Genomic DNA, 16,988 nt, shown 5'->3' with positions numbered 1-16,988 from the left:
ACCGAAAAGGTTGCGTACATCAGCGCGTACATTAAAAAACCACGTAGAGTACATCATAATGTACCTTTAGAAAGAAAGTGTTGGTAGGGTACACTTACATGTGTTTGGTTAATAAGGTATTAAAAATATTAACTTTAATTTTTGTGGAATATATACAAATGAAATACAAGTAAATATAAATGAATACGTATCTTTATTTAATTAGGACTATAAATGTCATTATTTAAATGTCATAAATACTTATGCAAGAAGTTAGTAATGCCTAAACAAAACGCTCTCATCGAATATCTAAAACCTTGACAGTTTTCAAAAGGGTTGCTATAGGGCTGTATGTTATGGAGGAGTTTTTTATTATTAAAAATCGTATCATTTGTATTGTGAAAACAGGTGGTTCATTTTCAATATTTTAGCAAAGTCAAGAAAGCATTGAAGAACAGTTTCAAGTAAGTTGTTAGCAGTATAAACATCATTTTACAAAAAGAAATGTTACAACACCACATTAAGAATAACTTTTTTGCTTTTTTATGTTTTTCCAAATTATGAATTGGCGTTGAGGTACCCAAGGACTGGTACCTAGCTGTGAAGGCAACATCCGTTCTTTGGGTCTGCTATATTTTTAAAGTTTGTTTACAGGTAGAATTATCGGAGTTTTTGGTTTTGATAAGTTAGAAAGTCAGAATTAGGTGGAAATATTATTCCTCGCATAATAAAATAAAGTACCTATCCCTTCTTTTTGACATCATAAAAATTATGAGTTAAAAAATTGTAAACCACAATATTGGTTTCTACCTTTCTTGTGTATTGTAATAAATTATAACCATTCAGGTACCCTATAAATGATCTAGTTTTTGAGTTTGTTACAATCGTAGTCTTATTGTAAATTTACGGAAAATTTCGCGAAAACCCTTTGGAATAGTTCCAGGTAATTTAAATTTTTAAGAAAATTCATTTTTTGCAAACTACATATGCAAAAGAACCCCTGCAAATGCTATTTAGTTCATTTTTAAACGTTAAGTGAAAATAATTATAAAAATGCCAAGACCAAAAAATATTGTTCTTCGTGATATGTTCAGTACAAACGAATCAAATCAAACAGTGTGTAATTTACAAAATTGCGTCAACAATGTTTTAAATTGGCATTCCGCAAATTTAGAGCGACATTTGAAAAATGTGCATCCCGAGTTGTATGCGAACTATATTGATCAATAGCGGGAAAACGTAAAAGAAAAAAACTGTCATCAAAGTATTATTAAAAAAGTGTGAATCCCAAAAATATAGAAACAGCATTGGTGGAACTTTTTACAAAAAATGGACGTCCTTTACATATGGCCGAAGATAAAGCCTTCAAAGTTCTTATAGAACCTGTTTTAAGTGTACTCGGGATAACGGTAAATGAACATAACGTAATGGAACGAATTATCGCTTTCTCAAAAAATATTAAAACGGAAATCTCAAACGATCTTAAAGGGATATTATTTTCCCTTAAGATGGATGTCGCGACAAGAGTGGACTTAAGTATGCTAGGTATTAATGTTCAATACATTAAACATGGTAAAATCGTTGTTAAAAAGTTGGTAATAAAGGAGAAAACGGTTATGTATATTGGATGTTCAAAAGGAATATGATGTTAATATACGTAATATTTTAACGATTACAACCGACAACGGATCAAATATGCTCAAAACTGTACGAATCCAGAACTCTGAAATGCAATTGTCGATAAATAATGATGCCGTGGATTTCGAAGAAGATGAAGATTATATCGATTGCCTAATAGCTATTGACACAACTGAATCAATTGATTTTAACATCTCATCGAACACAATTACTAGCATTCGTTGTGGTGCTCACACTCTCCAACTGTGTGTAAACGAAACAGTCGGCAATAAAAGACAATGTCGATAAGATACGATTCGTGGTAAAAAAAAAAACTTAGAAGTAAAATGATTTTTAATTTTCTAAGAAGTGAACTCTACAAAAAACCTATCATTGATTGTGCAACAGTTTGGAATTTTCAACATATAAAATGATTGAAAGAATCTTGGAAATGAAGGAAATTATAAATACACTAAGCAAGGATTATCCTGATTTATTTCTTGAATCTGAAGAATGGTCTTTCGCAACTGAATTCTTGGGACTATTTAAACCTATTTACAATGCTACCGTTAAGTTACAAAGCGAACAGTTGTGCTATAGTGAACTAAACTTTATTGTTATGGATATAACATTTCAAATTGACGCTTTACAGGATAGCAATATGAAAACCCTTCTCAAGGAGTCCTTGAAGATAAGAAAGGGTAAACTTTTAGAAAATAAACTGTTTAACGCAGCTGTGTTCTTGGATCCACGAATCAAAGTATGCTTAACCTGCGAACAAAAACAAAGGGCGAAGAACTACATACTATCGTTATATATACGCATGAACTCAACAGTACACAATACAATCCACTCAATATTAGAGGAAACTCCATCACCGAGCAGACCACATGCAGCCAAATCTTTATCCGATTATCTGTAAATGATAGATCCTACCACAGAAATTCCGAGTTCATCTAATTTACACAATTTGGAAGCTGATTTTGCCACTTATGAGCGGCAATCAAGATTACCACTAAATGAAAATATAATAGCATTCTGGTACTCTTAGAAAACCATCATCAGTGAGATTGCTAATATTGTACAGGCAATACCGTCAACCCAAGTAAGCGTGGAACGCTTATTTTCTGCTATGAAATACATATTATCTGATCAGCACAACCGCATATCAGCAACAAATCTTGAACATATATTAATAGTAAAAGTCTATTTTCTTTAGTATTATATATAATCTGTTACATATGTTTTCACATGTTAATCTTTTATATATTCGTTAATTTTTTATAAAATAAATAAATGTTTTCATATTTACTGGTTAAATATAAATATAGATACTTTTGTATTTTATTTATACGATATTCACTCTTATTTTTATGGTTGTATTTTTCCTCATGCCATTCATATTTAGTATTTCTTTATAAACATCACTCAGGTGTACGCAACCTCTTCATAAAAATCACTCAGGTGTACGCAACCTCTATTTGTTTTTTAGGGTACATAATGATGTACGCTACGTGGTTTTTTAATGTACACGCAACATTTATAACGTTACTTGGTTGTTACTTTACAATGGTGGTTGCGTACCAAACATGTACGCTACGATTATCGTTGGGTACATGTACACAAACGCTAAAATCTTATTTAATGTTTGTGTACATGTACGGTACCTTATCGTAGTGTATCTTTTCATGCTAGGTACGCTACAAAACGTTATTGTACGGTACCTTAATGTAAGTTTTCGAACGCTGATTTCTATAGCGAACCGCTTGCTGCAAGGCCGACTTCTGCTTACGCTGTACAAACACCGTTTTAGTAGACTCTACCCCGCTGTTTGTTATCCAAAGACAACCATTCCCGTTGATTCAACATCTGCTTGCAGAGTACTAGAGGACCAGCTGCCGTCCTCTAGGTTAGATTTTCGTCCCTGGCGTGACTCCCCAATTCGCCAATGGGAGGGTCCCGATGGAGGAGCTAGCAATCCCCCACGGGACAAAATATAAAATTATAGTGTTTATAATAATTATTTATATAGTAGTAGACCCCGGTCCGCGTTGCTGGCCCGTCGTAATTAGTTTTATTGACAATTTTTTATGGACTTTATGCTTGACAATTCAAAAATAGATATTTTCTACTTCACTTCATCGGTCCATTGTCAAACCGAGGAGGATTTTAAATTTATCAACAGATTTTGTCTATTTTTATTGATTTTGTCTCTAACCTTTCTTCTCTCTTTGTGCCCATTGATGCTTAGGATTTATTATCGTCCACGTCCCATGTATTTACAATAAAGCAATCTAATTATAAAAGTTTAAAAAAATGTAAGTCTAATTTTCCCGCTTATTGAGACTTATATATTTTAGTTTTTCATGCCCGATGGACAGTTGAACCTCACCATTTAAGGAAATTTGAAATGTATCGTTATTCTTGATCGGGGGGCGCAACCATCGCAATTAGCAAGCCGATGCACTCGTAAGTTTAGCAAATATAGCGATTAGAAAACAATAGGCCCCCGAAATTCGTCTACAAATAACTAGCATTTTGGAACAAAGGACATTCCTGAACATTTCTTAAAAATTTCGTGAAATTAGGTTCAGTAGTTTTGGAAAAATATGTATTGAAAAGAGTGGGAGTGGTAATCAGATTTCTAGATATAACATATTTACTTTGGCTCCAAATCATATGTTTGGCTTAAACATACATATAGCGTTTTAAAGAAAGGCGTGGGAAAGGTACCCAACCTCAACATTCGTAATTTTTGCAAACATGAAATTTTGCAAATGTCGTGATTTTAATTTATACAGATACAGCATTTTTAAAGGAATAAGGTATGGGGGAAGTACCCCCGCCCCGGGGGACATCCCTGTACATTCCCTGACAATTTCAGGAAAATAGGTTCAGTAGTTTTTGTAGAAAAGATTAAAATTGAAAAAAGTGGGCGTAAACGTGGGCGTGGTCAAATTTTCTTTGCATAAAAACCTAAGTCGGGTTATGGCGAACATTTCACAGAAAGAATTATCCAAATCTGTCCAGCCGTTCTCAACTGATGTCATTACCAACGAACGACATTTGATTTTTATTTATCTACTAGCAGACCCCGGTCCGCGTTGCTGACCCGTCGTAATGAGTTTTAATTCAAAAGTAGGTATTTTCTACCTCACTTCTTCGGTCCATTGTCAAACCGAGAAGGATTTTAAATTTATCAACAGATTTTGTCTGTAACCTTTCTTTTCTCTTACGGACTTTGTCGGATTTTTCGCCAATTTTTGCCTTTTAGGATTTATTATCGTCAATGTCACTGTCTTTATCCTAAAGCGATCTAATAATAAAAGTTAAAAAAAATAATATACCTATATGTTTTAGCTTTTCATGGCTGATGGACCGTTGAACCTCACCATTTAAGTACATTTGTAAATATATAGTTTTTCTTGATCGGGGGACAACCACCGATGTCTCGAAAACTAATTTGCAACCTGATGCACTCATAAGTTTAACAAATAAACCGATTATAAAATAATAGGCCCGAAATTCGTCTACAAATATTAGTGTGTCCAAAAAACCGGTTTTTTGAAACAAAACGGTTTTCGGTTAACCGAAATTTTCGCCTTTTTCAAAAACCGGTTTTCGGTTATTAACATTTTCAAAAACCGGTTAACCGGTTTAAACCGGTTTTTTAAATAACTATAAAAATTTCATAAAAATTTGATTAAAAATTGGCGGAGAGGGCTAAATTAAGTATAAGGACTTTGTTATATAATTTTCTCATCAAAACCACGATATCTGAATATTTAACCTTGAAATTGGGGCAGCAATATTAAGATTGAAATTGTGAGTTAAGAATAGTTTAAACTGTTACTAATATAAAATTATGTACCAAAAGAACTAAATTTACAATTTACGTCGTTTCGCTTTGTAAGCTTCATATTATTGTGAAATGTCTGAATAAAGCATACATTTCATTATCATTACATTGCATTTATATCCTAGCATTCGGCGAAAGATCGTGTTAATTACAGTCAAACTTCCCTATAACGTAGATCTTGGGGACAAAAATCAATATGTTCAAAAAAGGAATACTCTCAAAAAGGAATACTCGTGCCCTCAGAGAGAGCTTCTCTCCACTCACACCATTAAAGCTCCCTGAAGTATGCAATAAAAATAACCTGCCGAAAGCTGCTTTAAGACCATTTTATACAAAATACTTTTCACTTTTAAACACATTTGGCACCTAGAAATTTGGCTATTTTATGTTAGTTGAGTTTATTTTACTTTCAAGAGTAATATTGTAATGAAATATTGAAAATATTACTATTTTTAAAAAACCGGTTAACCGACACAAATAACCGGTTTTTTGGTTAACCGAAAATGACGATTCTGATAAAAACCGGTTTCGGTTTTTAACGAAAAACCGGGTAACCGGTTAACCGGTTTCGGTTTTGGACACCCTAACAAATATATAGCATTTTGGACCACGGGACATTCCTAAATATTTTCTGAAAATTAGGTTCAGTAGTTTTGGAAAGTTAATGTTTTGAAAAGAGTGGGCGTGGTCATCAGTTTTCAAGATATAACATATTAAAAAAGTGGGCCTGGTCCGGTCCTAGGGTGCACACAACTTCATTGCCTACCAAAATGTATGCTGAAACCGATATAATCATAAGTTTGGCTTATACATATAGCGTTAACAGAAAGGTATGGGGAAGGTACCCCACATAACAACGGCAAACATTGAGCTTTTGCTGCAAATTTTATGGAAATCCCTTCAGTAGTATTGGAGTTATGACATACTAAAAAAACAGGCTTGGTCGGGCCTATAGGCCCCAAAGAAGTACCTAGATTGTAGATTAATCCGTAAATTTTTATTCCGATACGTACATAATTTTTGCAAATATAACGTTTTTTTTTAATATCGCATAGGGGAGGTACCCCGCCCCCTCTGGAATTCAATAAAATATGTAACCTGTTTTCGGGGGCGTGGTAAACTTTTCTTTCCAAAAAACCTAAGTTGGGTTATGACAGCATTTGATTTTTATTCATAAAGGTAAGGCGTTTTTTTTAAATATGCCCTCTTCAAAATTCAAGAAAATATGCCTGTACATTCCCTTACATTTTCACAAATATCGGTTCAGTAGTTTTGTAGATGTAACATATTTTAAAAAGTGGGTATGGTCAAGTCTTTGGTTCCTAAAAAAGTAGGTAAGGTCGGAGACACAACCACAATTGTCTCGCAAATTAACTTCCAAATATGTAGATACATTCGTAATTATTGTAAATATAACATTTTTAAAAAAGTATGGTATAGGGAAGTTCCCCGCCCTTTCCGAAATTCAACTGAATTTGTAGCCTATTTTAAGCGGGGACCATCTCTGTACATTCCCTGGCAATTTCAGGAAAATAGGTTCAGAAGTTTTTTTTTTAAATGATAAAAATAGAAAATTGAAAAAATTGGGCGTAAAAGTGGACATGGTCAAATTTTCTTTGCATAAAAATCGCGATTTTCTTGAAAATCCCCTGTAGATATTAGGGATAGGTAATGGAAAGCAATAATCGATTTTTCGACTTTTCGATTTTGGTCTAAAACTAAAAATGCGATTTTTAGGTCTTGCGATTATTTCAGTTGTTTTAAAACTCGACTTTCGACTTTTTCATAACTGCAGAAAATCGATTATAATCGACTATTCGTCGATTTTCAAGTTTTCTTTTGAAACTGTAAAACCGCCAAATGTGTAAAACCGCCAAGTCCACAATCTATGGGCAAACTCGAAAATCGATCACAAGATAATCGATTATGCGATTTTCCCTCCAGACAAAAGTCGACTACGATTTTTAGATTTTTGACTGCAAAAAGTCGATTAATCGATTAATCGCAAGTCGACTTACCTATCCCTAGTAGATATAACCTAATTAGAAAGTGAGCGTGGTCGGATCTTAAGTCACAAAATAAGTACGTAAGGTTGGAGACACAATCGCCATTGACTCGCAAATAAATTCCCAAACCGATACATTCGTATTTGTCGCAAATATTGCATTTTTACAAAAATAGGGCATAGGGGAGGTACCCGCCCGATGCGAAAGTCAAAAAATATGTAGCCTATTTTTATCGGGGACCAACCCTGTACATTCGCTGAAAGTTTCAGGAAAATCGATTTAGTAGTTTCGTAGATATAACATATTTAAAAAAAGTGGGCTTTGTCCAGTCTTAATGCCCCAAATAAGCACGTAAGGTCGGAGACACAATCGCCATTGACTCGGAAATTTATTTTCAAGGCGATACATTTGTAATTGTTGCAAATATTGCATTTTTACAAAAATAGGGCATAGGGGAGGTACCCCGCCCGATCCGAAATTCAACCAAATATTTAGCCTATTTCAACCGGGGGCCATCACTTTACGTTCCCTGCTAATTTCAGGAAAATCTATTGATTAGTTCCGTAGATATGACATATTTATAAAAGTGGGCGGAAAAGTGGGCGTGGCCAATTTTTCTTTGCATAAAAACCTAAACTGGACTATGACTAACATTTCCACAAAAAATTATCCAAATCGCTCTAGCCGTTTTCAACTGATTCAATTACCAACAAACGATAATTGAGTTTTATATATAAAGATATACATATATCGACACCTCCAAATAATAGTATGCTAAGTCTAAAAAGTGAGTTTTGCAGGAGAAGCTCTCAAAGTTTGGAAATTTTTTTGAACTTCAGTACTATGCTAAGTCAATATTTGTTTATAACTTCTGTTCGGATTGACCGATCATTACCAAAATTAGACAGAATTTAAGTTAAAGGACGTTCGACAACTCCAAATAATAGTTTGCTAATTCTGAAAAGCGAGTTTTGCAGGACAAGCTCTAAAAGTTTGGAAATTTCTTTGACCTTCAGTACTATGCTAAGTAAATATTTGTTTATAACTTCTTTGACAGAATTTAAATATAAAAATGTAAAGAACTTGAAAACATGCTAAGTCGACTTAGCATACTATTGTTTGGAGGCGTCGATATATAAAAAAGGATGATGTTATTTACTACGCTTATAACTCAAGAACCGCTGAACTGATTTTGACAATTCTCACCAATTCGGAAAGGTCTCATGACAGAAAAGGATAAAACCTAAAATAAGAAAATCTGCGAAAAATTGCAAACACATTTTTTGAAGAAAGTCAATTTTTCCACACATTTTTATCGAGCTTCGCGTTTGGAGTATACCGTGACACTTTTTGGATAATTGTTTGGCGAAAATTATATATGCACAAACTGTAAATTTTTGAAAGTTTTATAGACATTTTTGTTCACAATCAAATCGATTTACATTTATTTTCAAGCGTAATGGTTAAAAGCATGGTTAAAACCATGGTGCAAGAAAGATCGTGATACAATAATACCAACTGATGTATTCATTTGCTGTCAAAACATATTTTTAATCAAAAATAAATAACAAATAACAAAGAGTATCTGCGTACAACATCTTTCTTTAAGCTTCGCGAAGAATATTTTAAAGTCGTCTTCTAACTTTTGGGGATATTTCGCGAAAAAAAAAATTGACAGCAAATGAACACTACGGTCTGAATTTGCACGAACTCGCCTTTTGGATCACCTTTTTAAATTAGCATTTGTTAAAAGGAGAGAGGTTAGTTTAGAGTTTGTAAAGATTAGTAGAAGTTTCGGTCACATTCTGATTGAAAGGATGAAGATAATAACGTCGAAAGTGGTTTCCGCAGTTTGGAGGACAAAAGTACAAAACCCACAAAATTGGTGGGTTATTTGAAAAATCAAGAGCTCATAGTAAAATTCATTGGAAATTAGGTTGCGCCATATATGCATACATTTAAACCGTAAGTAAAACATCTTCGAAAGATCAACTTCCGATTTATATCGTAACAATTTAAGCAGTACCGCATATATATTGTTACTGTCTAGGTCCTGTCAAGACGCAGAGCTGTAAGGCACCACATCTAAATATGGTCAAATACATTTAAAATTGGAAAGAATAAAGCAAGAAACCGGAGGTACTGACGATTTTTTGGTCGAGTTATGTGACAAATATTCTGTATCGGGCGACATAAGTAAGTCAGAAGTTTTTATCTTTGGCACCAAATCCGTAATGTGACATGATTTCGAAATTAAATACAGGTTGACCAAGAATCGCTCGAGAACAGTCAGGTGTTAGTGAAAACACATATGTAAAAAGCATTAATAATGAAGCACTACACGTTTCTATTACAATAATAAATTATCAAATGATAAGAAGTCATCAAAGGACTTAAATTGGAGAAAGTATTGCAAATTATCATTGACTCAATCCGAAATTTAACTTAACAACTAACTTAACTTAACAATAACATCAATTTAGTTCGGCATCGCCTTTCCATTATAGAAAATCTCTGATTCATAAATGACACAATTTAAGGCCATGCTTTTCCAATGTAACCCGTTCGCTCATTCGCCATTGAAATTCAGATACTTGGCATTAAATTAAAATCCTTACGATCTATTCTTTCTTTCGAATTCAATTGCTTGATTGGAATCTCACGTTCAGAAGGATTTTGAAACGATAGGTGCGTTATTATATTACTTTGCTTCAACTGTTTTACCGAATATTTTTATTTACATCGCAAAATGTGTTATTTTCTTAAATAATATATCATAGTCCAGATTAACAATTGCATAATTTTCTAGCGGCAATTGTCAGTGTATAGGAGAGAGAGAGATTCGAGGAAAATAGAAACCCATTGCCTCTCAGCACCCTCTCTTCGAACTCACAATCAGTGATGTCAGATTTGCCGATTTATCGGCACTTTGCCGATTTTTAGTCCAAAAAAATAGAAATGCCGATTTGCCGATTTTTACCCCTAAAATGCCGATTTTTAGTTAAGGCAACTTGTTCACATAAAATTTTCGTTTTGTATGAAAATTGTGGTTGCTAGAGCTAATTTGGTACAATAACAAAGACAACTATATCGTCAAGAGTAGTTTGATTAATAATAATAACATTTTTTTACATTTTATAAAAACAGTTTGAATTTTCTTGATTACCATAACGTGTACTTCAGTATATACGTGAAGGAAATTGTTCAAAAAACGAAATTGTCGAAAAGTGGGTCAGTGGAAATAATTAAAAACTGCACAAACTTTTACATTGAACTTGTGGTCAGATTTTGAAGCGATTTAATTTTGAAAATAAATTTAAGTGCCTAGCTTCAATAAATCAAAGTTTTATAACAAATGGCACACAATATTTCTTTTTCGACATTATAAAGGAATACGAATGCTTTATAAACATAAACGAAAAGCAAGAATCAAAAATTTGTTTAAAGATAAAAACGTAGAGTTGCTAGAATTTTGGAAAACAATGTGTGAATTAATATGTTCAAATTTTGAATCATTATTTCCTATTTTGTCCAAATTTATTAAACATGTTTTAGTCTTGCCACATTCTTCAGCAAATGTGGAAAGAGTTTCTAGCCAAGTAAATTTAAATAAAAACAAGTGCCGAGATCGATTAGTTAGGGACTCGATGGAAGGAATTCTCTTTACTAAAGACTACTTAAAATTAAATAAGTCTAACCCCCATTATTATAAGTCTTCTTTTGTTAAAGTTTGGATTTTCCGAACAGATTTATAGCGTTCCGGTTAACTTAAAGATAAATGTGCTCATTAAATTTCATGGAGGACATTCTTGGCATTAACTTTTGATGTGTAAATTATATTTTTGATGACTGCAACTTAGTTTATTTTGCATTTTAAAATCCAGCCATTAGTAAAAGAAGACATATAATAATGGCCCTAACTGTTATAATTTTGTCATTAAAAATGATTTGTTACGAAACTTTAATTCAAATGTTTATTACAGAAATTGAATTTAATTGTAAACCAACATTTCAAAATTCCAATACAACTAGTAAGAAAGTGTCAGTCGGCTTTGCTGACAGAGGTATACCCTCAGCCTATGTGAATTGAAACTTTCTTCTACGGAGAGATCGAATGTTTTTAAGGTCTTTTCGGAATTATGAGGCAATTTTTAGACATTTGAACTTGCCGAAAAATGTGGATTAAAATTTAAATTCAAAATTGTTGTGGAGGTGGTACTTAAGGGAATGAACCGACATAGTCCATTAGGGAAGTGGATTTTATTTTGAGAGTTATAACTTTTCGATAGATATCGCTCCCACTAGCCATTTCAGTGGGTCATCGTATAACTTTTGGAATCGGTTGATTAGTTCGAGAATTATCGTGCTCTACAGCCACTACATTTGGTGCCATAGGGGTTTTTACACCTCTCGGGCTATATTCTCAAGAAGTATGGACATGCCCCTGAAAAAGCTTTTACCGTATTAATGGAGGCAGCGTATTCAAATTGTTTCAAACAAAATCGAAGTGATTCGACAGCAGGGGCTGGATTTTTGTTCTATGAAAAATTGAAATGAAAAATATAAGGAATATACAAATAGAGTCCATATTCGTACCTAATCTATATCTTGTAGACATATTAGGATGTGTAAAGTACTAAATCTACTAAATCAGTCACTCCTTTCAAGAGTTATCGCGCGTACAATTTTTCCGAACATTTTTGGACTTTTGTGTGGGAGGTTCCCGAAGGAGTGGACCGATTGAGTACGTATTGGAACCTCATCTAAGTCTGGTAGGCATTTCACGATGTGCAAAGTATGGACCAAATAGGTTACTCCCTTCAAGAGTTATCGTACGCACAAATTTTCCGAACATTTTCGAACTTTTGTGGGAGAGGTACCTGAAGGAGTGGACCGATATTGCCCATCTTCGAACTTAAACTAAGGACAAACCTTGGAAAAATCGGCTCATCCGTTAGAGAGTTATCGTGCGCACCAGTCAGCCAGACAGACAGACGGGCGGACATTGCTAAATCGACTCCAAATTGTCTTAAACACATTTCGTCCAAACATACTTGGGGTCTAAAACCATTATTTCGATGAGGCACATTTTGCCCGTATGAAAGTTAATATACCCTCGTTAGCATAAATGCTGAGGGTATAAAAACAATCACCTTATTAATAACCTCTTAAGACAATATTTCTATACGTTTTGTTTAGCTTGACTGAATTGAAAATATATTGATTTCATATATACATACACGTACTTATAAATATATACTACATATGGTAATATTCAAAAAAGTTTTACAATCGTTGAAGTTGAGGTTCACCATTTAATAAGTCGCGAACTGTTAATATATTTTATAAAATATGAATACATTTATATATATTGAAGTGTTTTAGCTACGATCTCATAATATGGACCATAACAAATAATTTTCGTGGAAGCTGCGCTGGTGGTAATATAAAAAAATGGGAAAAATGTGTTGAAGTTTACAAGTTTTTTTGTGTTCTTTCTTGATTTCTGGCCAAACTACGGAAAATTCAAACCTATGCTCAAAGAAAGAACTAAAGAATACCCCTTAGGCAATATGGTTCTAGTGTATGACTTTTCGATATATACACTGTATCCCCCTAAAATCGATGCTGACATTTTGAAGTTTTGATTTCAGTGTTTTTCGAATTTTTCTTATAATTAGATGGTGCAACTAGATAATAATCCAAACTAGTTTATAGGATAGTAGAACTCGCGTTTCCACGTCGTTCGATGTATATCTCATGAGTGTGCTCCGTACAGCTTCCTAGTAATAGAAGTCCAAAGGCGAAAATTTGGTCCGTAAATTTTCTGAAAAAACATATTTTTTGGCTTTAAAATTTACAACTGTAGTACAGGTACCCCTGAACCCCGCGTGATTTTAGTTTTTTTACGTGCCGGATCTAATGAGCTCTTCCGCGGTCAAATCCATCCACTAAAACGCCGGATATAGATACCTTGAAAGTAGGAAAATCTGCAAAAATATATTTTGACAATTCCGCGAATTGAACCGCGATTTTCTTTGATTATTTTTACATAAATGTAATCCTTTATACGCGATTATTATATTTGCCAAAAAGGTGTGTCACAAATTACAAAGATTCGGGAGTAATATCCCTATTTATCCCAAAATAGAATGTGGTGGCACATCCGCAATTCTTGACGAATCTGTCTAAAATAATTTATATTGACGTATTTTTAATAGGGGGCCATTGAAATCGGATGCACCTTATAATCATATGCACATCGCGTAATTTTTGCCCACTTGAAGGTTTTTTGAATAGTAAGATGCAACTGATGGCACACTTTGGCCGCTGAATGAAACATGGGAAAATCCATGCATATTGATAGACATGGACTCCCTGTATCCGAAAAGCACATGCACCCCAACTGATTTCAACGGATTCGCGAATTACACGCCTTTTAATTTTTGTGTTTTTTCTTTGGTTGTAATTTCAATATTACTCTCTACTTCTTATTTCTATTGCTTATCACAGAAAGCAAATATACTTTCACGATGACTAATTACTTTTCTCGTAGAAGTTTAAGCAAAATACTTCAGGATTTGGATCGAAATTTAGCGAAATAATAGAATAACTCCCAACATTTATTTTTCAAATTTTTCGTATTTAACCAAAAATATGTTTTTGAAATAATTTCCAACAATAAGTTTCCGTTCTTTGTTGTTGCTGTAATATGCAAGTTATAAACGCGATCTTTATAATTTTGGTCTCACATTTTTCTAGGCGTTGTCTAGATTCTGTACGTATTTTTAAATTATTTTTTTAGAGATTTTTTGGACTTTGATTTAGAATAAATAAAATTTATTCCAAGATTTCTTAAATATTTTTTGATTTACCGCGAAAATAAAAATAAATTTTGCAACTATTTTAGCATCTACGGATAGATATCACATTCTGCTAACGATTCATATATACATGTTCTTATTACAACTCAATAGGAATTTTTAAATATTTTTTCTTTACAAGAGAGTAAAACCGCATATAACTTTTGAGTGCAGCATCCAATTTTGTGAACGCGAACAGATTTGAAACCACGATTTTTTTCTTAACCCATGTACCAAAAATGGCGGATGTGATCGCCAAAAAAGTTTTTAATTTTTTTTCTATGTAATTGTAAAGGAAATTTGAAATTTACCATATGCATATGGTAAAACCATTTATTTTTATACATATTTTGAATTATTGCCTTGGTTTATGAATTGTTAATTGTTTTGTTGTACTTAAAATGTTATTTTTTTAAACCTAGCTTATTAAATAAAGCGATAATTTGAACTGAAATAAATGTTTTTTAATTTGCCGATTTTTTGCCGATTTTGAAAATTTTTTGCCGATTTTGGCACCCGAAAAGTGCCGATTTTCGACCAAACTTATCTGGCATCCCTGCTCACAATTGTCGAAAGTACAATTGTATAATGTGCATCTGCTTCAAAGATCATTCTAAACCAGGCAAGATCATCTATATACGTTAACGTGACTACAACAACAACACACGTTCTTTTTTTTCTCATCTGTCGTGGTTTAGCAAAGGAAAGACACTCTCAGAGAGACAAATTAACAAAATAATTTGAACATCAATGTTCTAAACAGTTCAAAACAACGACATATTTGCAATTGAATGCTACAATGTGATAACAATAACAGTACCTAAGAGACTGCGAGACGAAGTTCGCCGGGTCCCCTAGTATAGATATATTTATTTATAAACAATTAGTTTTTTTGGGAACTCCCTTTAAAAACCACTTATACAGGTTTTCTATTTAAAACTACGTAACCAATAATATTACAGCATGTATTGTTTGACAATTTAGTAATCAATATTTGGGGAGCATACTTTGGCAGAAAGTGCTTATATTTCGACGTCATTTGGATGCATTATCATAGATAAGAAACAATTTGAAGAACGAAATTAAAGTATAAAAGTGGAACGCTTCGTCAGTTTAACATGGTATTTTAATTAAAAAACTTTTGGCAATTAACTGTAATGTTTTACGGGAAACTATTAACGGTCTTAGCAATTGTGGTTGTTGCCAAAGGACAGGTAAATAATCAAAGTGAAAGTGCCAATCAATAACTAAAACAGCGTAAAAACAATGACACATAACACAAGTTTTCGTGCGAAGATAAACTTCTATATAATCTTTTATCTTATTAGAACAATTCCACTGGCCAAGTGAGGGCATATCTTGCAGCTAATAAAAGTCAACATGACAGTGTTCTAAAGGATTATGATAGCAACTTGGAATTGTTTAAACAACTTTATTTCGGACGTTTAAATACCATTGATATACAATCAGAGTTCCTTTTTGCTGCCATAGAAGAAACTACCCGAAGTTTGAATAATTTGGAATTTTTGGGCCAACGTAATAGTGAATGTGTTAGTAAATATAAACTTCGTTTGCCTAATGTAGCCGATACCAGACGGACAATTCAGCAATGTTATGAAAATGTTAATAGCACTTTGACATCATATATTGGTCAACCTGTTTCTACACGTGATAGATTAGAAGAGTACTACAACTATTCCTATGAAAATGCGCTAAGAAAATGTGGCAATAACAATGATTGCCTCATAAATGTGGTAAGTATGGCGAACTACGTACATTGAAAATGTTAATTGTTTGTTTTAATATTTCAGGTCTCCAAGGCTTCCGATTATACTGCAACCAATCAAAAAATAGACAACTGGATGATATAAAATGTTCCGCCGACGGTTATATTAAATCAGCCTTGGATTGTAGCTTTATTGTTCAAAGCAATGTCGTGTCTTTGCTAGCTGAAATTAAGTTGCTAACAAATCAATGTATCCAGAGTTCCGCAAATTTTGTTGCCCAAAATGCCACTTATTGTGAAAATGTCGAACGTGTTCCATCGTCCATCATAAGCACTGGGAATGCAACAATGTATAATCCATTCTTTGGTCGTTATGATATACCCGACTGTTTGCTACTGAAGTTCGATTGAATTGTAAAATTAAAAATAAGTTACCAGATTTGAACTAAACGTACACCAAAGCAATTTAAATAAGATACTGTGAAAATTAAGAAATTGAGGTTTTCATAATAGAGACATCAACCAAACTTTTCCCATCCGAAATCATTCTTTCAAAAAATATTTATTAAGAGAAATTTCAGAATTGTATAAATGAAACAAATAAGAGAGGGCTATAGTCGGACGGGGCCGACCATGTGATACTCTACGCCACTTCTACTAGACACTGTTTTCCACGGAATTTATTTTATTTGATATTTTTGCCTCATTTATTATTTATATAATTTGCATCAAAGAAGTGTTCAACAGTTGGCTGTCAAGCTTCGTGTTCATTATTTGTCAGATTATGGCCGCAGAATTTAAAATTTGGACCAAAAATTAAATTTAAATATTTTTCTCACAATAGTCAATTACAACAGCTAAATACTATCCGATAATTTTTAAAAATTATTGGCATTGTCTGTGACCAACCATCTTACTTCGTGCAAAAATTTGTCGAT

General features: G+C 33.2%; 1 protein-coding gene across 1 annotated transcript; it reads left to right on the top strand.

The window, feature by feature from the left end:
- The first annotated feature begins 15,269 nt into the window (after nt 1–15,269).
- Nucleotides 15,270–16,581, top strand: LOC141391171 (uncharacterized). Its single transcript, XM_073964078.1, has 3 exons — nt 15,270–15,538; nt 15,653–16,078; nt 16,136–16,581. Exons 1-3 carry the CDS (start codon nt 15,482–15,484, stop codon nt 16,193–16,195), a joined length of 543 nt encoding a protein of 180 aa, XP_073820179.1. The 5' UTR covers nt 15,270–15,481; the 3' UTR covers nt 16,196–16,581.
- Nucleotides 16,582–16,988: the final 407 nt, after the last annotated feature.

This window comes from Musca autumnalis, unplaced genomic scaffold (assembly GCF_047663935.1).
Source record: "Musca autumnalis isolate F117 unplaced genomic scaffold, ASM4766393v1 scaffold_1, whole genome shotgun sequence".
NCBI classification, from domain to species: Eukaryota; Metazoa; Arthropoda; class Insecta; order Diptera; family Muscidae; genus Musca; species Musca autumnalis.
Note: the sequence above shows the minus strand (reverse complement) of the source record. Positions and strands in the feature narration are given on the sequence as shown.

Coding starts and splice junctions, on each gene's coding strand:
- LOC141391171 (XM_073964078.1), top strand. CDS start 15,482: ATGTTTTACGGGAAACTATTAACGGTCTTAGCAATTGTGGTTGTTGCC. Junction 15,539..15,652: donor TGGTTGTTGCCAAAGGACAG/GTAAATAATCAA, acceptor TTATCTTATTAG/AACAATTCCACTGGCCAAGT. Junction 16,079..16,135: donor ATGATTGCCTCATAAATGTG/GTAAGTATGGCG, acceptor TTAATATTTCAG/GTCTCCAAGGCTTCCGATTA.